Source organism: Macrobrachium rosenbergii, chromosome 31 (genome assembly GCF_040412425.1).
Source record: "Macrobrachium rosenbergii isolate ZJJX-2024 chromosome 31, ASM4041242v1, whole genome shotgun sequence".
Classification (NCBI taxonomy): Eukaryota; Metazoa; Arthropoda; class Malacostraca; order Decapoda; family Palaemonidae; genus Macrobrachium; species Macrobrachium rosenbergii.
In genome coordinates, this window is record NC_089771.1 from 29,764,631 (window position 1) to 29,792,065 (window position 27,435).

A 27,435-nucleotide genomic window follows, 5' to 3' on the forward strand; every position below is an offset into this window, starting at 1 on the left:
GAGAAAAAGTGAACTAATATGAGTATTTTATTTTTTACTTTTAGATGTAAAAAAGTTACATGTTATATCATTCTCTGAAGTTGCCTTAGTTTAAATATGGTGTACGTGTTTAAAGTGTTCACTTACGTTAGCACCTGGTAATGGTTTTGAATTATACACTTAAAATAATTCATACTAACCAGTGTTATGTCAGTAACGTCGTTCCGCGCTTGCTATTTTTCAAGGGCAATCACAGCATGTTGAGCTAGAATAAACACTCTGCATAGCACGTAAGCCAAAACGATTGAAAAACCTAATTTTGCAATCAGTAATACACCTTAGAAAGGTTCCCTGTACTGCACTGTATTCCTAAATCTCTCCACACATTGTAAATAGCTTTCTTATGTCAGTGAGCAGCACCTTACCCAAAGCTGTCCTAGTTAGGCCTATGGATCGTAATTATGTAAAAGGATAATGCACTGATAGGTGTAAAGAAATCAAGATTCATCACTAAAGATTAAAAAAATAAAATAAAGACGACAATGTTCAACTGGGCATTTTCGGGACACATCCAATTCGATTTAATGCTGCTACACGTTCGTCCAACATCTTATGAAAAGCAGAAAAACAACTGCCGATGTTGATAAACACTGTTCTCTACGACGGGAAGCAGTGATGAAGCATTAAGCTGTACTTTTCATCTTCCATTAAACCGATATAGGTATAAGGCCTAACGGTGCTCGATCACCTAAACTCTCGGTTCGTTGAACATTCCACTTTCGAAAACTTTGTATATATATTTCCATCACATTACAAACGGTTCCAAGAAGTACGAGAAACTATTATTGTCCTAAAGAGTCCTAAAAGAGTTTGGAGACAACATGAACTGTTCCTCGTGTAAAAATTCATGTTACACTCAAGGCAACTCAAATGAAGTTCTCTGCTAATTCAAACAAACTGTAATCGTTTTCAGTCTTACAATAAGAACCACTTAAAAGTTAATAACAGGGTTAAAACTGTCTGGAACTGAATTAAACAAGTATACAAACATACAGCAATATGCTTGCAGATAAAATTCCCACTGTACTGAAGTCATTAGAGGAAAAAAAAAATTCCCAGAGAAATGATATGAAGAAACATTACGCACTCAGAAGCCTCTCTGATCTGTTCACAGTATAGCAAATACTTCCTGGACATAATAGTGGCGATCATTAAAGCTTTCTCACGCTCGATTACAATGTCCATTGAAAACACGCCACAATACCAACGGATCTTTTCATGACTGAAGAGTATTCTAAGCAATTTCGTACCCTCAGTGATGCCAACACGCACGTGAGCTATATTTAGCTGTGACTTCAGATTAAAAGTATATCATTTTCAGAGATTTATAAAGAGTTAACCGAAAGATTTATAAAGATACCTGGATATGGGTTAAGCCTAGAGAGAGAGAGAGAGAGAGAGAGAGAGAGAGAGAGAGAGAGAGCAACGTCTCGCCCACCGAACTCTAGAGATTCGACTGGGGTAGGCGGCGAAATGCACCAGCCAATTGGATTTCTATATGTGGTCGATGTGTAGACCGATGCCTTTCATGATGGTTTCCGACGTAAAAACATGGCAACAGGATCTTCGATCTTCTTTCGTTTTTCTGTTGGACGGGACGCTGGGACCTCAACGGTCTAGCTAGTTTAATAAACCGACTTGTAGCTGACAATAACGATGCTATTAAAGGATTAATATGTTATCATCTAGAGACACTAAACACGCCACGGTAATTAAAACAACCCAGCATTTAACAAAAATACTTAAAAACCAGACTAATTCAAAAGATTTACTACATAATTCATCGATGCTACAGAAACTTTACATTTTGCAATAAACATTATACAAATCAAAATACTGTTAACACGATTATTCGTGCCAATAAAAAACTACAATACTAAGAAGAACGAACCTCGTTATAGTTACTACTGGATGAGATTCGCACCAGAATCAGTAACTCAATACAGCAATACACACAAACTTAACAAGCTATCGAATGTCATCGCATTTCCTAGTCACACTCGCTTTCGCCAATGGCTATTCAATGTACCTCTCTGTCTGGAACTTCTCAGTTCCAGAGGTCCTTACTTCTCACGCCGCTGGACTGAGGATGTTGATCGATTGTATTTTAAAATTTAAATACATTTTTACCTGTTTATTAATTTAATTTATTTATTGTTTCTTCTCTACCAACTGATCTCTTCTTTTCGTTTCCTATTACCTTTCTATTTCTTCTTTCAAATGAACACCATATTCCTTGGAAGCTTGAATTTCAAGTCAATCCTTTGGTGGGCTTGTTGCATATGAATAGGGTTCATGTTCTGAATAATAATAATAATAATAATAATAATAATAATAATAATTAAAAATCAGCCTATGTAGTATAACTGACGTCAGTTGCTAGACGCAATTTTACTTACTGTATACAAAGCAATATCCATTAATTATTTTGTGCGCAGTAAAACACATTATATGGAAGCAGCTAATGAGCCACTGCTCTCAGAGCATGTAGGTATGAATTAAATATATCAATAGACTATGAACACGCGAAAAGGGAAAGTTGTCTGATACAAAGCTACATATTATTATTATTATTATTATTATTATTATTATTATTATTATTAGCGTACTTAACCCGTCACATATATACCGCAATATTCAAGCAATTTTTTGACAGTTACAAATGGACCCACGGAATGTTATGGAATAGAATGAAATATAAAATTTAGGCCTGAGACCCATGAGATCATTAGCACTGCAACGGAAATTGAAATTAAAAAGGTTTAAAGGTGTAATAAGAGGAAAACCTTGCAGAGGGTGTAAAGTAAGTTGAAAGAGACTATGAACGGAGGTACAGTAAAAGGAATGAAAGAGGTTACAGCCAGGGGCCTAATGGACGCTGCAAAGAACCTTAAGTACGTGCCTACAGTGCACCGCGTGAGGTGCACCGATGACTGCACCCCTACGGAAATAATGGGCTCACGGCACTTGCCTTTAAAAGCATTACTCGAGAAATCCCGTGACCAAAGGAACTCTCTTAAAGCATTCCAAAATACCTACCTTAATTAAGTCCTAATTAATGCCACTAATCCAAGCTTCAATTAAATATAATGTCTAATATGAATTTGGATTAAAATGACATATGTTAAAAATGGAACCAAAACTGTCCATGCATGAACAAAAACTGATGCACCACAATTGTACAAATCACCGTCTAGTTTCCCATTAACCTGAAAAAACCACCCGCAGGAGGATAGGGCCGTTAGTGCACTTCACGCGGTGCACTGTGGGCATTACTTAAGGTTCTTTGCAGCGTCCCTTCGGCTCCTAGCTGCAACCCCTTTCATTCCTTTTACTGTACCTCCGTTCATATTCTCTTTCTTCTATCTTACTCTCCTAAACACTCTCGTGCCAATTGATTCATAGTGCAACTGCTTTGAGGTTTTCCTCCTGTTACACCTTTTAAGCCTCTTATTCTCGATTTTCCTTTCGGCAACAAATCTCTAATCGATAGAGATGTGCGTCATAAGAATGTTCAATGTACATTACTTCCTCAGAGAGAGAGAGAGAGAGAGAGAGAGAGAGAGAGAGAGAGAGAGAGAGATTATTACTTATAAAATTACTTGTCAACTGTCATTACTACCACCAATGTTACCTACTCACTACTCTAGTATCATTTTCACTCTTAATACTTTGAATAAAGCTACCAGCACTATTATTAGTACTATTATTCCCATCGCCACTACTAAAAACACGCTACTATTTCTACGCCACCATCACTATTATTAAAACTATCAACTATAGCACTATATCGACGCAAAGGGCCTACGTGAAATTCTGTCTCGTAGGCCTATAATCCAAGTAGGTCTAGGTCTTCGAACTGCTATGGCGCCTACGGGAACCCAGCCGACACTATCACGCACTATTCACCAAAGAATGGTGCAAAGGACATGTCCAAGCAGGATAGTGTCATGTCAAACACTATCCTGCCATCTGACCCATAATATTTTTTTGGCTTTATTCTCGAATCGACAGAATCTTTTAGATTAAAGTCAGTATAAAGTATAACCTTGCTTTTGTTTACAATTTCAGTCAATCTGATCTCTAAATCTTACTCAGTCTGTCCCTTGATGGATTTGCCCTTTATTTATTCATTCACCAAATACCAACTTCAAGGAGAGACTGTGCTGGATATCTTTGTTCTTAAATATTTAACTCCGTTAATCCTTTCTCCATCCATCGTTATTTCATACCTTTGTGCATAATCTATCCTAATTGCTTCTAGGTTTCTTAGGCTTAATTTTAAGTCCCATCTATCTAGACTTATAACGTCCTCTATTTAGCAAGGTTTGTAAATCTGGCTGCGTTTTGCTGGATAAAACAGCATTATCTGCACATTCCAAGTCTGTCAACATGTTATCGTTACTCCAATTTAAAAGTTCTTCAATCTCCTAACACTTTTATCATAAAATCTTTGATAAGGGAAAACAGCAAGGGAGAAAGAACACTCCCTTGCAGCACCCCACTATTCACCTCAAATTCACTTAAAATGACCCCATCAGCATTAACTTAGCGTCTACTGGACCTGCAAAAATTATTTTTTATTTCTTTTTCTTACTGAAGGAGCAGCTTACACTGACACAAAGCAATTTAGCAACTTTTGTTCCCCCATCACGGTTCTATTGCGTCGCCCATTCCAAATGAATATATCAACTAAATTATCGAACTTATTCTGAAGCAGAGTCTGGAGTTACAACTAAATTTGTTATTTATTCCCAACAGAATATTTTCACGCTAACTAAGCATGTTGACCACAATTTTGAAACATGACAAAAAATATAGCAAACATCAAAATTACATAACAAAATCATAAAGTGCACACACACGTATTGATAAAATGTACCCTGCTATAATCTCTTTCAATTTCGTGGCATTTATGCTACGAGCACACCGTATTAAAGTGGATAGACAAATAATGTGTGTGTGTTTTATGCTACCCTAGATCTTGAATTAAAGCATGCATGATCACGTTTTCAAGTGCCTAGCGTGATACCACAAATTTAAATATTATTTACAAAGATGCCTGACAATAAAATCGGGCTGTGGCCAGCAAAACGTTTCCATTGACATATTAAAAAAATCCTATCGATCCACAGAAATGAAATACAAAACCTTAACCTCGATATCGATTACAAAATATTAATCTCGAAACGATATACAAGACCTTAATCTCGGAAATGGAAAAACTTACCCATTAGCAGCACTGACAACGGCGCCATCTCTTGTCGAACCTAGTAGTGCGTCTTCCCCAGTGGCGTTTTCCAACTCGATATCTGCCACTTGCGAAGGCATTTTTGCTTCGATTCTCGTTGTCGCGAAGCTGAACCGGCAAAGAAAACGTTCCTGGTGGAAAACGTTCCTAATTCTCCTTCAAACCTTCAACTCCACCCAGAAGACAATCAGGTTTTCCTTCGAGGGTCTACTAACACATTTGTTCACCGGGCCCAGTCGCAAGTTAGTTACTTTCGCTGTACAAACATACACTTTTATTTCATACACAAACAGCGCATTAACTCGTGTACCTCACCCCAGCAGGAGGCAACCCGCGAGTAAGTCTTCACTGGTGAGGTACACGGTACTGTGTGACGATCTTGGCATGACTAGAAGGTTAAGAAGAAAATGAAGATGAAGACGCGGACGAACGTACGCCCATACCAAACAATATCACAGTCGTTCACATTTTCCCAATCGGTTTCGTACGCTTTTCCCCCAATAGTGGCGATGAGTTTTCCCTAGTTCCTACGACTGAACTGAGCTTTATTCTCATTTCATTTCACCTTCTGATGAGGTTACGTCCATCTGAAAAAGACGAAAAGAAATAATCATTTGCGGATGTATTCCAGGGTAATTCTGTATCAAAGCTGAACGATATAATGGAAGACTTACTTCATGGGCGAGAGTTGCCTACAATGACATTGCACTAATCGTTATTTAAACAGGACACAGTACATACAATGATCATGCAGGCTGAAGGCAAATGGAAAACATGATTTCGCAACTATTCTTTGAACTGAAAATGCTGAGTCTTGAACTCCACTGGTAAAACTTAACGATCACGATGAGAAGCACCGGCATTTTCATTTACAATTACAGAGGGGATAAGTACTGCATTGCAAGTTAATCAGTGCGAGCTATTACCCTCATTGAAATGTTTCAGTGAATTAAATATGAATAGGATGGCGCGACTAACATGCAGTTGTCACTTCCTAGACGTGTTAGACTATAGAACATTCTATTTGAATAACTGACACGATAGGTTTTCTAACTAACCCTGTCAGTATTCAACTGCTATCGCAGCCAAAGACTACAGTCTGGTTAGATAAAAATATCCTTGCTTTTGAACTTTCAATAGGTGCTTAAAACAAACTACATTTCTGTATTCTTTCTTTGAATACCAGAAATATATAACAGAATATGATGCGGTTTTCAAATCACGTCAATTCATCATCAGATTTAGCCTAGATCCATTGATTCCACTTGGAAGAGCGTTGGACGCTAGTACTAATTGGGGGTTACAAAACCTCAAAGGGCATAAACCGGATCATAATTATGCCATAAAATGCCTTAAGCGTTTTATGTTGCACCAGCAGCAAAATTAATACCTCGGGATGTTCGGACTTTTATTGGAATTAGTCCACAAACATAAGTGTTAAGCCAAGAGGCGGTGTTATCAACCAAACGGTTGTAAGCGCAGGGGATTGTCACAGAAGTGCGACATTCCGAATTCAAGGGTACAGGATTTTAAAATGATCGCGTTTACGTAATACGTGGCGTCATATATCAACAAAATAATTCTCAAACTAACTGACAAACAATGACGAAGAACATTCCAGGCGAGGAATGTTATAAGCTGAATGAAAAGCAACGTGAGTTGACTTTAATTCAGGAAATTGTAGGGAGGAAAATATTTTAAAAATGACTGCTCACTCAAGCGAGAGAAAGCACGGTCATGCCTTCAGACAATGAAGCATTTCTTAGGCCTATAACGAATAGTTTGTTGTCACACACAACATATATATATATATATATATATATATATATATATATATATATATATATATATATATATATATATATATATATATATAATATATATATATATATATATATATATATATATATATATATATATATATATATAATATAAAATCTTACCCACATGCGTACATAACAAATTGAAAAATATATTAATAAAACAAATGTACCTACTATCAAACACGCAATACTGTGTAATTTTGCTTACGGAAAACCTGAAAACCAAGGATCTTTCAACTTCATCTTCGTATAGGTATCTATAAAAATCTTTAGGCCTTGGTATCCATCATTTGAAGCAAGATCTTGATTTGAAGAACACTCTCCTTACACAAATATGTATATAAGCAAATGGCACATTCAGACAAGACGCCGGTACGAACAAGTGAAATCTGTACCACCTTTCTCGTAAGCTTGACCCGGTATTTCTTTCAACCTTTATAGAAGATATTTTTACCCACACAAACTTTACTATTTCATATCCATTTCGTATAATGTCTGACCTAATCGATAGACTTAGTGGGAGGGTCCCTAACCTTCCCCCCCAAAACCCCATTCACTTCCCAATCCCTCCCCCTCCCTCCCTCTCTCTGAAACCACGCGCTGACTTCCTTAAACCTTTCCTTCAGACAAACCGGCTTGAGCGAGACTTAGCGTCCTCGTTTTCAGCAAGTTTTTAGGGATGGGGTTGCTGGCCTTCTTTTTCTCTGGCAATACACCACAGTCGGGTGACTATCATGTACTTAGGTCGCTGATTTAGTCCATAACGACAAAAGGAATCTTAGGAATGAAACGGATAAAAAATGAATCAAATCTTTTACGACATAGCCATGTTTTTTGGGTACACTTGGTCTGTCAAAAACTGTCATTTTCCTTGCTGAACCTGGATGCTGTGACGCCACATTAATAAGTCAGAAGGCACTACGTGGGTGAACAATATGAGATTTTGTACAATGATCAAGGCACAGTACACGACAAAATGTCTTTACGTAATAGTGAATGTTGCCACCTTTGGCCCCCCCGATTTAAAGCCGGCTGGAAACACCGCTCTCCCTGAACACTACATTTGAAAAACGTCTGATTTTGTGAATAGCCAAATCTTTTATATATTACATATGGAAGTTACAATGACGTTTCAATTTAATCTTGTTCTATCTTATTTACATGTTTGGCCCCAATGAGCCCGAGAAGGCTCATATACCGTGCTGATACGATGACTCGGATACTACAGAACGTGTTTTATTCCTGTCTCCTTAATGGTTCAGTTTTTATGCCGAAATATTACAGATGACAATTCTGGTGGTTTAATGGACGAAACATAACCTAATCACCTAAAAAATACACACAAGAACTAATACAATTTCATTTTTTATAAACTAAGCAGGACTTTATCTTAGGACACGCGACCTCGTTCTGGAGTCTATATAGGACTTCAAGGATACCATAAGGATGGCGGTCTAAATCCTTCGAGGAGTTTTTGTTTGTTTATCGAAAGTAATGATAAAACATTTGCCTCGTGCCTGTATTACCGGTATTTGAAGAGAATAAATTTGCAAATAAATTTATACATGTAAATAAACCGTATACTATATATATATATATATATATATATATATATATATATATATATATATAAATATATATATATATATATATATATATATATATATATATATATATATAACGTATGCGTCTACTTGAAAAAAATGAAATTACTCAACAGATTATTAGACAAACAAAAACAATATAAATATTAATACGAAAAATGAAGAAAAAAACATAAAAAGAATGATAAATAAAAATAAACTCCCAATATTCATAATATATATATATACATATATATATATATATATATATATATATATATATATATATATATATATATATATATAAAATATTATATATATAAGTGAAAAGATAAACATGCAAGATTGGAATGTACAAATGTATTTATAAATAAGACATGAGTCAAAATCAATCAACACAGGAATAATAAATGAGACAAAACCAATAAGTGTCAAGGTCGCAAACACGAGAGCCGACTAGTCTGGAGGTTTAATGATCGTGCCATGTCAACCTACCAATCAAACAGTAGGTCCGATTTCGCGTAAAATACGATAAGCAATTGTCAGCATTATAAGACCTCATACACATGTATTACTGAAAAATACTGTAATTCGCCTGGTTTTACGTTTGAGAACAAATAAAAATTTCCTCCAACATACTTATAATTATAGGAGTATACCGCGTATTCAAGCAACAATAAAACTGATATTTTATAATTAGAGTAAATTTTGAAACTAGACTTTTCCCATACTTATCCTACTAGGCCTACACGAAATTGAACACAATGTTGATCGGTAGGTTGCCAAGGTAGAAAAACAGCAAACAACGAATTTGGATCGAGTTGTGTACAGTACATGGTAGTTAGTCAAATATTGAGGGTCGCAGCCAAGTGGAGAAGTTTATCGGACTAGTTTATGGGATTCATTCCAAATTACTTGCTAAGAAGTGGACTGTTAACATTTGGATTTAACACCCAACCACTCTCTCTCTCTCTCTCTCTCTCTCTCTCTCTCTCTCTCTCTCTCCAAAAGAACCATGCTGAAGTTAAAACTGACCTAATGTATGAAATGGAAACTTGCCCAATGTCTCTATTCTTCCCAGTAACCCCACGTCAGTCTTGAGGTTCAGGTCAAGGTCAGGTCACGACAAAAAAACCAAAGGTCAGTTTTTCAATAAATGTAAGAAAAATCAAGATTAAGTACGGTAAGTAAAATTTATCACAGAATAGGGAATATCGAAAATACTTACATTCGTCACTTGAATAATAAAATTCACGACCATATAAAATCGTCATTACAATGGATATTTACGTTTATCTAAAATATTCATGACACTTGACCCTGAAAATGACCTTCAACTCTATGCGACGTGGAGTGGACTCCAGTCACGCCAGGGACAGGAAATTCACACGCGTGACCCATTGAATGCGGCTGTAATAGCTCTCTCTCTCTCTCTCTCTCTCTCTCTCTCTCTCTCTCTCTCTCTCTCTCTCTCTCTCTCAGAAGTTTCTTTCCCTTCTGTAAATGGTTTCTCTTTGTCTCTCTTTTCTTATTTGCTTCAAGACTTTCAGGCTGAACTTATATATATATATGTATATATATATATATATATATATATATATATATATATATATATATATATATATATATATATAAAAAGCCAAATATAATTTTTTTTTATTTATGCACGTGAGACTCTCTTCATTTTTATTTACATAAATATTAAATCTACAATGCACAAACATGCATATATATATATATATATATATATATATATATATATATATATATATATTGTATATATCAGTGGTTCTCAACCTGGGGCGCCCCTAGGGAATCAACAATTTCCAGGGAGGCGCAGAGGCCTATGGAAAATTTAAAACTCTAGAATTATATTGGTTATTTTCTTAACAGGGTGAGGAACTAATATTCAGAAGTTTACAAAAAAAAAAAAAGGCAAATGTATCGCCTTATATCGTTAGTTTCCTATAGTCTACCATTCTAGTCAGACTCACTAGGCTTACCATCCCTCGAAACTCCTTCCCTTTCTCCTTTTTTTTTATTTTCTTCCTAATCTAGGAGGGAATTTTACTCATAGATGCAAGGGGGGCGTGGAGGGAAGGACCAGCTCTTAGAGGGGCGTCGTAATAAAAAGGTTGAGAACCAATGGTGTATATGTATATGAAGACGATCTCAATAATTTCTATACATACAGACGAGTCTACACGACGTACGAGCAAACGCACACTTGTATGTATTCTTAATTTAATAACGCAACTTGAAAACAACTCACGTAGTCTTAATTTAATAACTCAAACTTGAAAACACCTCACTAAGCCAAGGTCACGACACTCAAAAAGAGCGATTTGCATTACTCATTCTCTCGGCCGAAAAGCAAAAATCAACTCCTACGATCTGTATAGAGACGACCTACGTCACGCTGCATCACGTGACATGTCTATTTAAACAAGCAAAGAAAAAAAAAAAGAAAAATTTATGTCCGAACGAACCACGCTGTCACGCTTTCCTGAGCTAAGGGGTGGCCTTAGAGTCCCATACGTAACAATGACAACTTAATTTACACTTGCACGGAATAACAAGCTTCTTTACCATTCCACAGATGCGAAATCCACCGGTTATACGTAAGGACGGTGTCACAAGTTTGATTAAATCTTAGTTTTCCAGCACTGCCTACACAGTGTTGCCAGAGCCAATCGCATATGATCGGGTCACTTGACCAGCAAGTCACCGGTTTTGAACTGGTACTACCGTCGGTCGGTTGTGTAGCGTGTTTACACTTTCCAGGGAAGTCAGCTGACGTTTGTTTGCGCCTGACTGGCTTCGACTTCCGATTAATAATTCGTGGTAAAAGCATTTTTATTAACTAGTACACATAACGAACGATATATCATATATTAAAAAACGAATCAACTCGTTTTATGAAAGCCATGAAAATATATTTTGCATTCTTTTCGTAAAAAATATCTTATTTTACGACAAGCAACGACACGAACACGAGCTATTGATCTGTCGGGGCATGCGTATTACTGCGGAACTCGGACATAGCTGGCCGCAAAACCTAGATCTTTTTTTTAAATAAAACATCCTTTTCACTGACATTTCAAAGTGTGTTTCAATGCAATAAAATGGAGTCTTCAATATAATCACTGATTTATTGCCAACCTCAGATAATTACTGATATCTTCGTATACATGCACAATAATTCTAAACATATCTGTCGTACATTACGGTACAAACACAATTATTGTCAGGGTCGAAAAAGACACAGAGTGACCCCTAAAAGGGGTGTCGTGGTCGCAAGACATCAGTTTCCAATCAAGACTTATTAATTTATTTACATTTAGTAGTGCAGTTAACATTTAATAGTGCTATGAGTTGAGAAGCTTCCTACCTTTGAGAACACTTATTTTATATCAATACTTTAGTTCCCTACCTAACCGGTACACGAAAGTGCATGTTATTTATACCGAAATCAACATAAACAGTTCAAGCGTGTCTTCATATTTTCTGTTTATACCTGCACTGTTACACGCGCTCTTAAACTGAACTCAATATAGAATTTAGGCCACGGGCCCAGAACTAGGACTAATTAGGTCATTTCAGCGCTGCAACGGAAATTGACAATAAAAAGTTTAAAAGGCGTATCAGAAGGAAAATCTCAAAGCAGTTGCTGTGAATCAAACAGTTAGGTGAGGTTTGAGGAGAGTAAGATAGAACGAAAAGGGTTGCAAGCTAGTGGCCTAAGCAAGGCACGCTGCAAAGAACCTAAAGTAACGCCTACAGTGCGCCGCACGACGTGCACTGACGGTACTACTACCCCACCTATACGGGGTACACGTCTTCTCGAAACTGCGAAGTGCATTAAAATTCATAAAAGTTTCGCTCCGAACGAAACTCACAGAACGTGCAAATATGGTCACGAATGTACACGATGACCTTATCCCAGGTCGTGTCATGTTAGCTCTTGGGATAAACAACGCGGGAAAGCTTTGGAAAAACAACTTGAACATTACAGTACAGTAGAAGGGAGCCAAAACACTGTAAAAGAATAAATATTAAAAAATGTAACACGCAGGATAGTGGGGCACGAAAGAGTGAAGAAAGAGCACGCTGCACATTGAGAATTAACACACATCGATTGGGAGAGAAGTGGAAATAACCAAATAGAAAAGAGATCACATGTAGAAAATGATAAGATCAAAGCACTAAATAAGTAAAAACAATTAAGAAAAGATAGCTGAGGAAGAAAATGAAAAAAAAATAGTGGAGAATTAGTAATAAACAAGTAAAAAATGCGCCAAAGCTTCTTCGGCGCAATCGAGTTTTCTGTTCGGTGCTAGCCTCAGTCGACCCATTAAACTCTTAGCCGCGGCCCATGAAACTCGGCCACAGTCCGGTGATGGCTTATGTTGTTGGTATTTATAGCGCTGCCAGAAGTACGATTATGGCTAAATTTAACCTTAAATAAAATAAAAACTACTGAGGCTGGAGGGCTGCAATTTGCCATGTTTGATGATTGGAGGGTGGATGATCAACATACCCATTTGCAGCCCTCTAGCCTCAGTAGTTTTCAAGATCTGAGGGCGGACAGAAAAAATGCATGGACGTAAGGTCAAACTTAGGTCAAAGGCCAAGTGCTGGAACCTATGAGGTCATTCAGCGCTGAAAGGGAAATTGAGATCAAAGAGGCGAAGCAACTGTTAGCAGAGGGTGGATAATCAGATGGAAGAGAGAGAGACCATGAACGGAGGTAAAGTAAAATGAATGAAAGGGGCTGCAACCGTGGGACGAAGGGACGCTGCAAAGAATAAGTAATGCCTACAGTGCACTGCGTGAGGTGCACTGAAGGCACTAACAACCTTGCGGCGAAGGCTGACTGTGCTAAAGGATGCCAGGAGTAATAAACTTAGGTAATAGTTTATAATTATTATTATTTATTATTATTATTATTATTGCAAGCCAGGCTGCAACCCAGTTAGAAAAGCAGCCTTCAAGAACTGCAAGAACTCTCAAAATAGCAGTTACAGCGACTTGCATAGTAACTTTGCCCTCATATTGTAACTATATACATCAAGGTATCTAAATACGATACAGCATAACATTATTACAGTTCATGTGTATGAAATATCATACAAGACAGAGGGGAAATTATCATTGCACGATGACAGGTACATTATCCTTGAAAGCGTGGCGCAGTAAGAGGTAAAAACATTGTTATAATGATATTAAAGGGTAAAAATATTTATACTCATTGAACAGAATATAAAATTTAGGCCACAGCCCAAGCGCTGGATCCTACGAGGTCATTCAGCGTTGAAACGTCAACTAAAGAATATATAGTTGTACACATTAAATTCAAGGTGAACTAAAGAATATGCATTTATACCCTTAAAACTCACGTTAGACTAAAGAAAATACAGTTATACACATTAAATTCAAGGTGAACTAAAGAATATGTATTTATACCCTCAAAATTCAAGGTGAACTCGAGAAATATATTATTCACTTACTACCAACTTTCCCTCTCAGTGGGCACACGCAAGGAGAGCCTTTATACGCAGCAGGAAGCCAACTGCAACTGCAAAAACCCTCACCCGATTAATCTGAACTACTGTAGTTCGATCTCGTGTCCTTTACTCCAGCCAATCACGCAACGTCTCTAAATAATGAACCGAGACACTGCGTAGTCTGGTCGTAACTAGTTTCGTGGACAACCTTCCTTCAGAAAATGTTTAGACGTTTAGTTTCTTTGAATTTGACCCTAATACTACCAAAATTAAAACTAATATAAAATACTATCATTGGGATATAAGTACATTAACTGGACACTCTGAGAAGCCTCTAGTCAAGGGTCGTGCTGGCATAAGGCCAGCATAATCTGCAATGACAGAGGGAATGTGTCTCACGCGTGGATTGCCTCAATATCTGCTATGGATTTTGCTCATAAATCTGCTGCGATAAAGATATATTATTAAAGGACTCGTTACTTCTACACGGGGCTGTTTTACGTATTCCGAAACTGGTCTACAAGTCTTGCTGTAAAAGAATTCAAATAAGCATATGGTATGAAATTAAAGCGAGGTTTCCGTTGAAGATTATGTGCCAGCTGTCGTTCTTTCTACGTGACCAAACCATCTCTGAATAATCTAAGGCATCCTTTCACTTATACTAACATTTTTACCACTTCTACCTATCTCAACATTTCTCAACTTATCAATTCGTCTAACATTACTTATACTACACAAACAGTTCATCTCAACAGCTCAACCCTTTTTCCCTCGAATTTGCATTCAACATCCACACTTCACTTCCATAATGGAGTTAGTTCAAAAATGTCTTTTTCCCGGAATCCCACAGGAGTGAAAAGTGCGAATTCCAAGGCTTCATCGTTTTGAAAAGCGCGAATTTCAATGCTTCGTCTTTTTGAAAAGCGCGAACTCCAAGGCTTCATCTTTTTGAACAGCGCGAATTCCACGGCTTCATCTTCTTGAAAAGCGCGAATTCCAAGGCTTCATCTTTTTGAAAAGCGCGAATTCCAAGACTTCGTCTTTTTGAAAAGCGCGAATTCCAAGGCTTCATCTGTTTGAAAAGTGCGAATTCCAAGGCTTCATCTTCTTGGCGCAATTTCAACAACTTCATCTTTTTGAACTCTTTTGCCAATTCAGGCTTCATCTTTTTGAAAAGCACGAATTCCAAGGCTTCATCTTTTTGAAAAGCGCGAATTCCAAGGCTTCATCTGTCATTCACGAAGCATTTCCTACCACCAAGGAGTCCACAACCCTTTACTGAGCACTCTTTTGCCCTCAGGTACGATATGTCTGTATCCCAAACCATTAGGATTTCCTATGGCAGGTAGACCTACTTCTGGTATCAGCTCTTGGCAAATATGCTCACCTAATGATATAGCTGCCTTTAGCCTCAAATTAATTAGGCTGTTTTCTCTAAGAAGTTGTGTCTCCTGAAAAGAGAGTACAAATGACCCTATCATATTCATACTTCTAACTTCTGTGTCAGGGACAGACTCCACGCGCAGAAAAAATCCCACATTAGCTGCTCCTTCCACCTACACAGAAAGCTCACCAGCTTTATAGTAAACCCCATACTAACATTGCATCATTCACCTCTATTCTGCAAGCACTCCTTTACTTCCTGAATCTTGAGGTCCTGCCATTCTAAGGCTTACTGTAATCCATCTATACAGTAGTACTTTATAGGCCTATCTCTCGTCATTTACCTCCAATCTTCAGAATTACATACTCTTTGAAAGTCTGTCGTATTCCATTCTCTTCACATGGCCAAAGAATAGAGAACAGAACGTAGAATTTAGGCCACAGACCAAGCGCTGGGACCTGTGAGGTCATTCCAAGCTGAATCGGAAACTGGCAGCAAAAAGGTCTAAAAGGCGTAACAGGAGGAAAACCTCAAAGTAGTTGCATTATGAATCATTTCAGGAGGGGGGTGGAAAGTAAGAAGGAACAAAGAGAATACGAGCAGAGGTACAGCAAAAAGTGATTGCAGCTATAGGGGCCGAAGGGACGCTGCAAAGAACCTTAAGTAATGCCTACAGTGCACCGCATGAGGTGCATTGACGGTACTACCTCTCCACGGGAGGTTCACATGGCCATATCTCTAAATACTAGTCCATCTTCCCCTCTTAAGTAACCTTTCTACAACCTCTAAGTATCTTCACATTTCTCGCCTTTGCAATCCTTCTTCCATCAAATATAAAACCCAAGCAATTCAATTCTACTACTTAAACTTTATTCCCTTTATTTGCATCACACAACCACTCCCGGGTCCCGGGATCGAACGCAATTGCCCAGACACTGAAAAAGGGAACGTTACCGGGGCATTAGACGGAGAGAGAGTGGACGAGAGAGGAAGGGTGGGGCTTAATTACCTAAGTGAACTAGTCTCATGTCAGTAGGATTACGACAGCTGGGATGTCATTAGGCGACGTAATAATAATAATAATAATAATAATAATAATAATAATAATAATAATAATAATAAATGGTTACCCTTTGGATAAAATGATCAGTAAGAAAATTGTGTAACTCAAAACATAAAAAAAGGGAGTACAAAAACCGTACAAAGGAAAAGTAATGGAACAAAGAAATGGCATATAAAAAGAATAAAAACAATACCGAAGAGACGAGGAAGACGAAAATGCTGAATTAAAGAAACCACGAAAAAAAAAATGACGAAACAAAACCAGACGAAGTGTCACGCAATGACGAAATGAGCAGAAAATGAGAGTAATTATTAAACGCCAGTCTTCGCAAGGAGTGCGCATGAGCCAGGTGTTACGAAAAGTGTCGTTCAGGTGTCTCTCGTTAATTGGAAGTGTTACTCAAGACCATTCAACTCTGTAAGTCTTGTCGTGAAAGATTTTCTTTTGTTTTTTTATCAGACCTACTAAACTTGCTTAATTTTACACATATTTGTGGTCAAAAAGGGTATAGGTCTATCTTCATCTGAGTCCTATCGTCACTGGTCTGATTTTGGGTCAAGTTATCCTTCTTTATACACTTATAGGCCTACCTTCAGCATCATGCTAAATTGGTCATGCTGCATTCACTCAGTATGTGTGGAGGCAAGGAAAACATGGACTATTACTACATCTTTCAGAATCACTCGTTGGATGCCTGCTCGACACGGCTGGAGATATAATTTTTCAATGACTTGACATGGCTGGAGATATTTTGCAAGAGCTTAAGACATGAAGTATAAAGCAACGACACTGACTCACAGTGTCTTTAATGACCTCACAGAAACCTGGAGTACATTTCACAAGACAGCCTGACTTCTGTCGTTTCACAATCGGTCTTGCAAGACCGCTGAGGTCAGTCAGATCTCCCTAGTGCAGTGGACAAGGGAAGCCAGTGGCTCCAAAAATTTATTGCAAAAGTGTTGGAAAAATGAAATAATGATGTTTTGATTAAAATCAAAGCAAAGGATCAGAAGATAAGACGAAATCTAACGAATATATTATAACTATGGTTGATCGCTCTTCCTTGCTGCTACAGAGAATCTAAATTTGGCTATTGTCCTCTTGTTTTCCACTTAAAGAGGTCCCCTTGTCTCTCTGACAAATAAGTGGAACCACGAACAAAACAGAGAGGCAGACTTCATGAAGAAGTTGGAAACAAAGGTGACACAAATCAGAACCTAAACCTACAGTAGCTGGATCAACAGCCTGCAGCATTTACAGTTTGTGTACCATGCCAGTGCAGGGCGTATACCTCCAACCTTCAGTGGTACTGCTGGACTTAAACTTCAAAGGCTTGTCTACATTTCGAAGTTAGTCTCGCCACCTGCAACACTTTCACCGAAGGACCTTCTACCAAAGGGCATGTTGATGAAGAGAGAGTACTGTAAACTGTAAGGTTAGGTACACAACAATGGGCCATCTCTAGGAACACCAACTGACTTCAATCATTCATTTGTCATTGTCTACAAACAACGCACTGCTGCATTTCGAGTAGATTAAATAACCTTAGTTTTATGATACAGACGATAGAGAGCTTTCTATCTGGCTAATAATCGGTCAAAAGTAAGGGAGGGCTAAACTATGAATGAACACAAGCGGCAATGCTGAGCTCTCCCACACTGGACAGTATAGCCTATAATCACACTGCTAAAATCTAGCAAACCCAGAAACTCTTGCAACAATTAAAAAGATGTCTACATTATGCAGATCAATTTCATTTTCCGTAATGGACCCTTTCCAAGTCTATAGGCTTACAGTATTTTACTTTACTGACTCATAATAATAATACATTTTAGGTTTGTTGTCTTATACATATTCCTAATATGTTAACAAATAAATCTGTATATAAAATGTTATGTATTTGACTGTATTTGTTGGGTAATATGATCAACAAAAACATTTTCTTGAAATGTTAAAAAATGAATTTGCAAGATATCAAAATTTACTGCGTAGTTTTGCCCACCATTGGGTTCATTCAAAAAGAGCATATCACAGAGGATCAAACGTGCCGTTTCACAAAATCTCAAATAAAAATTAATTTAATAGTTCATTTGCAATGACTCCAGGCTTTTGCCTATTATATTTCGTAGTTTCTACAGCGGCAACATGAATCCAACATGTGTGAAAATTAATGTTATTTTTGTATAATGAAGCTAAATATTGGAGCTAGGAAAAATTACAGATGAAACATTTACGATTTAAGCCCTTGGTGGTAGGCAAACACAAGTGATGGAAATTGTCAGTGGCCAATTTTACATTCATTTTCCGTTTTGGAAATTATAATAATTCATAATTGTTGTAATAATATTTACCAATTCCGTTGATCTCGTTGCCGAAGGTGATGTGATAAATCCTGACACCTTGCACTACACGAAGTGTCCAATATTAATTGCACCGCCTCTTGTAGGTAACCGTGCGCTTTTATAGTTAGCACTGGTTTGTATAATTCACTTAATTTCAAGCTGAAATTCAGGTACACAGACATAAAATTACTCTTGTAAACAAAACGTAATTCGACAAAACGTCGTAACACTCAAACGTTTCCAACATTCTTCTGTTGAGGTTTCCATGAATGACGTCATTACGTCACGTCAACGTGACAAACTTCCCGTAACTTGACGATATAATTATTTTGACAGCTTCCAATTTGATAAATTGTGATAATTAATTCAGCTGGAGGTCTAAAATGAAATTTTTACAATCACAGACAATTTTCGCAATTTTTCCAAAGTCTTTGTGATACGGTATCAAACTTTCCATCAATGTAAACAACGTGGAAAAAGTGTCTTTTTAAGGCCTATGTCCCTATGTAGTTTAATGGGGCCCCGCTCTTTTTGGCCCTCAGGAGTGATTAAATTTAGTGTGCAACAGAGTGAGTGTTTTTTTCCGAGAGTTTTTGCATCGTGGTTATTAAAGGCAGGTCCTGAAATGGGAATTTTTATTAGTCTTGAGAAATAACTAGTTCGAAATGCTTGTAGCCCATACCTAGCCTAGTACAAATATGCCTAACCATTTTGTAATTACTGTAGTAGGTAAAAGAAAGAAAAAAAAAAAATAGGTGGATAAATGAGATCGAGATTCATAGAACAGAATTATTTTATGATAGTAGGTCTATAAGTCTTGACAAAATTTTATAGGTAATAATCACCGATAAATTTACATCCATGTAAATGTAGCAATGATGATTAATCTATAACCTTGTAAATGTAGCAGTAATGATTAAAACCATCTAAATGTAGCAGTAATGATTAATCTTGAACCATGTAAATGTAGCAATGATGATTACATTGATACACCCTAACTTTACTTGACCTTGGGCCAGGTCCTTTTTCTATGGCTAGGGGCTTTGCACCCGGTGCCCCTCTCCTAACCTAACCTAAAAGGTCATAAAATTCATAGAGTTAATTACAGGGGGACATCCTAACTGAAGTGATTTACCGTAGGGTATTGGATTGCCACCTGCTGGAAACGTGGCTCCCCATATCCCTATCCCTGTCATAAAATACATATCACCTTTATATGATTTAAATTGACACTGAAATGACTGAAGGTGATGATACAGGGAATCAAAAGGGATAAAACTTGGTGTTAGCCATTCATCAGTAATTGATAGACAGGAATTTGAGATTTTCAAAAGCAACCATTAGCTTGCATGGAAGAGAAAGGGATCATTAATCACCAGATTTTAAAATGGAAACTGGAAATGTTGGACTTCATGAAAATACCATAGGAAAAGGGAAGTCTAAAGAGTAATAGCCTATACATGGATGATTATACATTATGTTCAGCTAATTTGTTTAGAAATCTCCCACAGTCAGTTGCTCCGTACACCATAGAAGCTTAGCAGTGTATTTAAGCCCGCATACAGTGCATGATTCACACATATATCTTGCATGTCATCTTGTGCTTCTCAGGCATTAGCCTAGTGCCCTTCCTTTCCAATATACTGTTCTTGTATATTTGTACTCCTTCTATGTAGCACTTCATTCCTTGTTTTTTTCTCCATGACCTAATCATCTCAAACCACACGAAAACATAATTTCCTTATCACTTATCATTTTTTATATTGTCACATGCTCCTGACTTTCTCCTTTCTCATTGCTATCACAAAACATATGATGTGGCATTCAGCATCATCTGGCTCATGGTATCACATTCAAAATGGTTGTTTGTGTTCTTTAAGGTCCTCATGACATCTGTTTCTCTGCTGAACCATTTTGAATGTGCCAGATAACTGCATGACTTCAGCTGAAAACTACTGAACAGTTGGGCTCCCTAAATAATCAAATGCTAAGAACAGTAATTGGATTTTGGCTGAATGTGTTGTTAGTCTTGTTCCCTGTTCTGTTGAATGTGGCATAGAATGGAGAAGAATATCAGTGCTGTTGAAATGTCAGAATACCTTTAACAAAACATATCACAAGTTCTTAGTACAGTATTTATTGAAAATTAGTACAGTGTTTGTTTTTTGTATAATATCTAGTATTACATGTAGGTTTATATCTCATGTTTTTTCTGTTCATTTTATTTTACAGATCTGCATTGTAAAATGCCGTATACCACTACTGTCTTCAAAATGACTTGTGTAATAATTTTGGCTGCTGCATTTAGTCTTCAGTGCAGTCTGTGGCTTAACTTGGAAACAAGGAAAAATTACAAATACAGAAATACCAGGCAAAAGAGGACATCTGTTTCAAATATATCTTCAGAGCGACGTACACCTCCAGTTCTCTCCAAGCATTGTTATAAATATGGGAAACTTACTGCTGTAAACCAGTGTTGCAGAATGTATGATTATGGCTTCAACCACAGGCAGAACATTTTAGATTGTGCTGCCAAAAGTCCTGCTTGGTTTGATTCCAACCGAGGGTATGTATGATTTTGTAAAGTTGTAAGTTAATGGGAAGGGATGAGGATTCCAAATGAGGTACTATATTGCATTATTGTTTTCTTTTATACATAATTGTTTAGTACTGGACTGTTTCTAGTTGTGCAATGCCCAAGTCCATGTGTTAAGTGTCTGTATGTAGGATTGCAGCATAAAGTTGCCCATTTTTTATCCTTGAGGGTTGGACTGTTCAGCCCAAATGCATATTGCAGAGTGGGGTAGGCTGTAATTGCAGTATCATGTTTAGAAAAGAATTTCCATACAGACTCACTGCTTCTTAAAAAGCACAAATTATTGTCTTCTGATGCCCCAGAGACCACAGTCTTCTGTTTAACATGTGAAAGAAAAGTGGTGGTAGTTGGATTAGTTTGGAGTCCCTGTGCTCTCTTAGAGCCCACGTTAATGGATCCACTGTTACTGTAGGTCTTGTTTAGAGATTCCAGCAACCTGCGAGTTACATCTATAAGCAAATAGGTTGCAGTAGTTGTCTGGCATCTTGCCTCTAGAGTAGTAAGGTAGAGAGAGGGCTCTGATTTTGCCTTTTGTCGCATTACAATAGCTTCATAATATCATGTGCCCAAGCCATAAGATGCTGTCTTCATAGGCACTTGCTTCTTGGAATAACCAACACAAGAAATAATCATCCTCACAAAAACAATTGTTTGCTTAAATTTTTGTGGTTGTGGCCTTCAGAAATTCATGTATATTTTTTATTTTCCAAAATTCACTAATCATACATATGCATGCAGTATGCCATATAGCTTGCAGCTTACTAACAAGCTTGTCAATGACTTGAACTTCAGAGTGAAGACTTCGAAATTGCACTGGATGTTTGTTGGTGACTCTCACATCAGAAATCTTTATGATGTTTTAATCAGGAGGCTAAAGAGTCCCATGCTCGTCTACCGGAAAAAGTCGTACAGAGAGGTGAGTTTTCCAGACTGGTGTACCGGTTTCTTTGGGAGTATTGCATAATGATATTGTTTTTGTTGCTTTTCAGAGTATGGTACAAGGATGTTCTTTCATCAGTTTTATTATGATTTCAACCTGTTGGCCTTGATTTTGACTTTCCTTTGTTGACAGGGTCTGTGGCGAAAAATGGAAACTCTGCTCTTGGCAAAATATCAAGGAATTCCAGTCTTAGTGAAACACTTGAAAGCTCCATTACTACTTACTTTTACTTGGAGCCCATTACTTGAATTGTTGCCAAACCTAACTAAAGAATGGCTGAATGATGAGGAAACTCCACCTACGCTTGTTGTTATGGGTAGGTGTATTTCCACTTTATCTTTTGGTATTATAGTTCTGTATAACTCAGCTTTCTATATATTGCAATAACCTGTGTTTATGATTGTCTTCTTTAATATAAAGCAATATTCATGTCCCCTTTTAATTGATAAACTAATTCTGTGTAGGTGCATCATTGTCTGATTTTTCTTTGCCACAGTAATGTTGAGTGTTTCAACTGTTCTTTTCTGGTCATATTCTAGACAAATGCTTATTCTGTCCAAAGTTGGAGAACTGGTCACTTGTTACCTAGTCTTTCTAAAATACAGTACTGTATACTGTAGTTCTTTGCCAAAAAGAATAGTCACGAGTATCCATATTTATTAACTAGTAGTTTAACCTAAGATAGAATTATAAAACATTGTTAATGGATTTACAATAATGGTATTCTTTGTCCTAGTTTTCTGTTAGACGTAACAGAAGAGGAACTTGTATAATAACTAAATGTATTCCAATTGCAACTGTACTATATTGATTCCTTATATTTTTAGAGCGAAGTGAGTACATACATTTATCCTAGTAATTTTAAGGAGAGAAATTTTCACTTTTTTGTATTCCAGGATCAGCACTTCACTGGACTCATAAAACTTGGGATATTTATAAAAATATTGGAGCTGAAGAAGCGGCAGAACTATACAAGGAGTATATTTCATCGCTCTCAGATTCGCTGATAAAATTATCGAGGAGAATGTTTGTCGTTTTCAAGTTACTTGATCATCTACCAGTAAGTGTTTTTGGTAACTTGTTCTGTAAACTTAATGTTCTGGCTGTTGTTGTTTTGTTTTGGGAAGATTACACAAAATATTAAGTAGTTTTCTAATGCCATAACAAATTGACAGTATACTACTAACATGTGTGTTTGCAATAAATTTCTAAGTAGCACTGTACTGTGATGGTTAAATAAAAAAAGGAAGGGCATGGACTCCTAAATATGTTATCAACGTAGTAGCCTTGCCATATCACAAAGTGGTGGGACTAGTCATTTATTCATCATAAAAATTCAGCCTACTTATATTAGTCATCAGACAAACCTCGCATTTTTTACATATATACCTCGACACCCTGTAATGTTGGTCATAATTAAGAAATGCAGAATCACTTTTTACAGCCCTCTGAATCAGGCAGATCTCATATGAGGACCTAGGTTAAGTTTGTGGTCTGTCTTGGCATTGTCACACAAATCCCTTTGTGCCAGAGTATTTTTTGGGTCTCTTGTACCTTAACTCTTCACAAAATTTAACATAACATCGTAATACATTACCAAATTCTCACAGGGAACAGAATTATACAAATAGCAAATACTTGTGAGAAAACAAAGGTTTTGAGCAACACTTGCATGTGTAAGAAAAGCTAGAAGGGAACTTAATTCCTTGTAATATGTCTTAACAAATTCATCTTGTGCAGGATATGATAGATTGGCGAGTTATTCAAGAGAATATGTAATCTCACAATTAGGCATAACTGCTCCCCAAGATAGGAGATTTTTAGTAACTTTTATTGATAAATACTTTTTCATAGCAGACAATATTTAGTGTTTTGAAACTTTGGCACAAAGGGTAGAAGCACTTACGGATGTTTACTGATAAACATATATTTTTGATAGATTGATACAAAGTATTCAAAGTTTCCTATACTTTTCCTCCCATTTTTAGGCATCGTCCAATAACATCACGAATATTGACACGTACAATCAAATTGCCTCCGAAGTGTTACCAGCAGAAGTAGCGGTTTGGACCAGTACCATCCCACTTTCAGACTTGTATGTTAAGGAATGTGAGAGAAAGAAAAGAGATACTCCAGAAACCAAACTCTGGAGGTGTCAAGATGAAAAGCATACTGGATATATAGTCATTCAAAGGTATGTTGATATGCTTCTCAATTATGGCTGTAATCACATCCTTAACTTGGAAAGTGGCTATTGTCGACATGAATGATACTGCTTTCCAGTATAAGCTTCCTAAAGCTTTCTCACTGGAAAAATCCAAGTTTTTTTATCGTGCAAACCCACTAGTTGTAATTGTGTGGTTTTCACCAATCCTAGGCTCTTCTTTCCCAGATGATAATAGAAGTTAGTCTCCTGGCTGGACAACAGCAACAGGCATCAGGGCCCTAGGACTTTCAGTTCCTCTTGTGTCCACCTTGCTGTTAATGGATATCCTCATGGACTGATACCAGACTTTGGATTAATTTTTCCTTTTCTTTAAAATCACTCAGATTTTGTGCCATTTTTCCCCCTCATATACTTGAAGATTTGCACTGAATCGAAGTCAGATATTTTAATTTGTTCCAGTGTGTTTTGTATATGGCAGTCTGTTTTGCCATGGGTACTCTATTTAATTGCAACTTTACTCCTGTCTTAATGTGAGGTTAATTGCAACTTTACTCCCGTCTTAATGTGAGGTACAGTATTTTGATTGGGCATTTATAAATACATTGTCATGTATGAACACTAGGATTTATCTTGTATATGGTTGGTAGCTCATGTTTTAGTAGGAATTTTTCCTTATCAAGATACAAGTGCTATCTGGTATTGCTTAGTAATCCTTGTGTGTTTCCTGGTTTCATTGCCTGTATTGTATTGCATTAACTGTAAATCTAATTTTACAATGTTTGTGAAGTATCCCCCCCCCCACAAAACCTTTTTCAGGCCTGGAAGGCATTGCATCCTCACTTTGTTGTGATATGAGGTCCCACAAGTACAAGATTCAGCCTGGAGTGGTCTTCTCTTTGAGCCATCAGGAGATCCTTGTAAAGGGGGAATAGACTCAGCTGAAGTTACTGTCACAGTCTAGTATTTTACAGGTTGCCCCTGCAAACTCAACTAGGTTTTTACCTTTTTTCCCCCTTTCTTAACCATACGGAAGAATGGGGATAGTTAGCAATTGATGGTTTTGTGCATATTACAACCACACACAAAATTCCAGATGCTTACCCTTTGATGGCTGTGCAGAATTTTCAATCTGTGATTTCAAGTGTAGGGGAATTTGTAAGCATTTGACCCAGGCTGGGTCCCTTGGAGCTTTTGAACTCACTAACATTAATGACCTACTTCACCTTCAGATGAGCAGACCCCGATTCATTTGTTTGGTCATTCTCTCTTTGGCTTCACGTTTTCCAGTGTTCAAACTAAATTTAAACTGCCAGGACTTGGCATTGGCTGCACCATGCGAGTACATGCATCTGCTATGCCCTAGGTACATAATCTGCAGGACCTGCAAATGCAAACCCTTTGCTTTATTTGCACAAGGTTTTGGCCTCTACAGCCACAGCAACTCATTTGTTTCCTTGCTTATCTCGAGCCCGTAGGCTCTCAGTCAGACCCTTCATTTCTATCAGCCATTTGGGAGTTTTTCTTTATCCTGTCAAGCATTCCTCCTGGACAGTACAGTAACTGAGGCACCTATATATGTTGGCTTTGCACAACAAATATAATCTTTTTGTTAACTACTTTTTATATACAGGCCTATCATATATATGATTTCCTTCTTCCCAACCACATTTCTTTTCACAGCCATGCATTGACTACTTGAGAGGTGAGGTCCTAATATGGAACAGGATGTCAGAGTGCATGTATGCATGCAGTTGCCAACTAGCCAGTAAGTGATCAGCTGGTTTCTGGGAAATAAGTGTTTAGGATTTATGAAGTCCATGAATTTATTTTGGGATTCGTGATGACCATGAACTTAAAATTGTTAGGATTGTATGCAAAACATTTTGTCATATAAGACTTATTTTATAAACATGATATAGAAATTGTTCTTGTGTATGTTCAGTTGCATTTGTTACTTTACTGGAGCAAAGGGAGATGAATAAATTGTCAATTAACCAATTTTCACATTCCCCAAAAGATCTTGTTCAGGGTGACTGTATAGCATATAAATAATCAGGAGGTTAATTTTTTATTACAGTAAAATGACATTTAAACCCATCATTAGCCTCTTTAGCATTCTATATTCCCAGAAGGCATACTGTGTGTACTTAAGGAGGCTGATGAATATTGACCAGTGATAGATTTGCGTTGGAAATTGTGATTACAGTATATAAGAACAGATGATCAAATTCAAGTGAGATAGTATCAATTGTCATCTCAGGAATGAGTCATTGATGACAAAATGTGTTTATAAATATATGGTTATTAATAGTTATACAGAAAGGATAAATCGGTGAAACCATGTAGTACAGTAACCTCCCTTGTAATCAAGTAACCTCTTGTAATCAGTTGTTTGTTATATGTATTTCAATACAATGCATAAGTGTTGAATCATATCTGAAACCTCGTGTTTTTTTTTATATTGTTGTATTCATGTGGTGCCAATGTTGAAACTGGACTTTTAACCTTCTTTTTAGGAGGGACATCCATGTCCATATCTAGTGCCAGTACATTTTTGTTTATTGTATGGAATATTATATTATACTACATGCATTTAAAGTGATTTTGTCCTGGACGACCTCCCAGTTACTAGGGGAATATGCTGACTATCCCAGATCTTTGAGAGTCATTGGTCTCGAAATCTGACCCAACACATAGGCAAGGTTTTGTCATGAAAGTTTACCTTACTGAAGCTGCACCT

The 27,435-nt window shown here is 37.1% G+C and overlaps 2 protein-coding genes across 9 annotated transcripts in view; one reads left to right on the plus strand and one right to left on the minus strand.

Moving 5' to 3' along the window:
* The window catches only part of LOC136855500 (major facilitator superfamily domain-containing protein 8-like), a 41,226-nt gene extending 21,978 nt beyond the window's left edge, over positions 1-19,248 (minus strand). For 3 of the 7 annotated variants that reach the window (XM_067132590.1, XM_067132592.1, XM_067132589.1), the window contains exon 1: positions 5,270-5,503. In XM_067132590.1, coding sequence (XP_066988691.1) covers positions 5,270-5,370 — 101 coding nt within the window. In that variant the 5' untranslated portion in view covers positions 5,371-5,503. Of the gene's footprint in view, positions 1-179; positions 200-5,269; positions 5,878-19,001 lie in introns of those variants that run through there. The other 4 variants (XM_067132591.1, XM_067132594.1, XM_067132593.1 and 1 more) reach the window with 4 other exon arrangements.
* Positions 19,249-19,413: 165 nt separating this feature from the next.
* On the plus strand, positions 19,414-27,293 carry LOC136855501 (uncharacterized). Of its 2 annotated transcripts, XM_067132600.1 has the most exons (7): positions 19,414-19,561; positions 21,225-21,558; positions 22,381-22,504; positions 22,661-22,844; positions 23,425-23,588; positions 24,517-24,722; positions 26,376-27,293. In XM_067132600.1, exons 1-7 carry the CDS (start codon positions 19,489-19,491, stop codon positions 26,392-26,394), a joined length of 1,104 nt encoding a protein of 367 aa, XP_066988701.1. In that variant the 5' UTR covers positions 19,414-19,488; the 3' UTR covers positions 26,395-27,293. The 2 variants fall into 2 exon arrangements, with proteins under 2 accessions (XP_066988701.1, XP_066988700.1); XM_067132599.1 differs by lacking the exon at positions 26,376-27,293 and having other exon boundaries at positions 24,517-24,931.
* The last annotated feature ends 142 nt before the right edge of the window (positions 27,294-27,435 follow it).

What these genes read in the sequence shown, in the direction of transcription:
- LOC136855501 (XM_067132599.1), top strand. Translation starts at nt 19,489, where the DNA reads ATGTCCCTATGTAGTTTAATGGGGCCCCGCTCTTTTTGGCCCTCAGGA. An exon ending in TGGTTTGATTCCAACCGAGG is followed by an intron (nt 21,559 to 22,380) that starts GTATGTATGATT and finishes CTTGAACTTCAG; the next exon opens with AGTGAAGACTTCGAAATTGC. An exon ending in ACCTACGCTTGTTGTTATGG is followed by an intron (nt 22,845 to 23,424) that starts GTAGGTGTATTT and finishes TTTGTATTCCAG; the next exon opens with GATCAGCACTTCACTGGACT.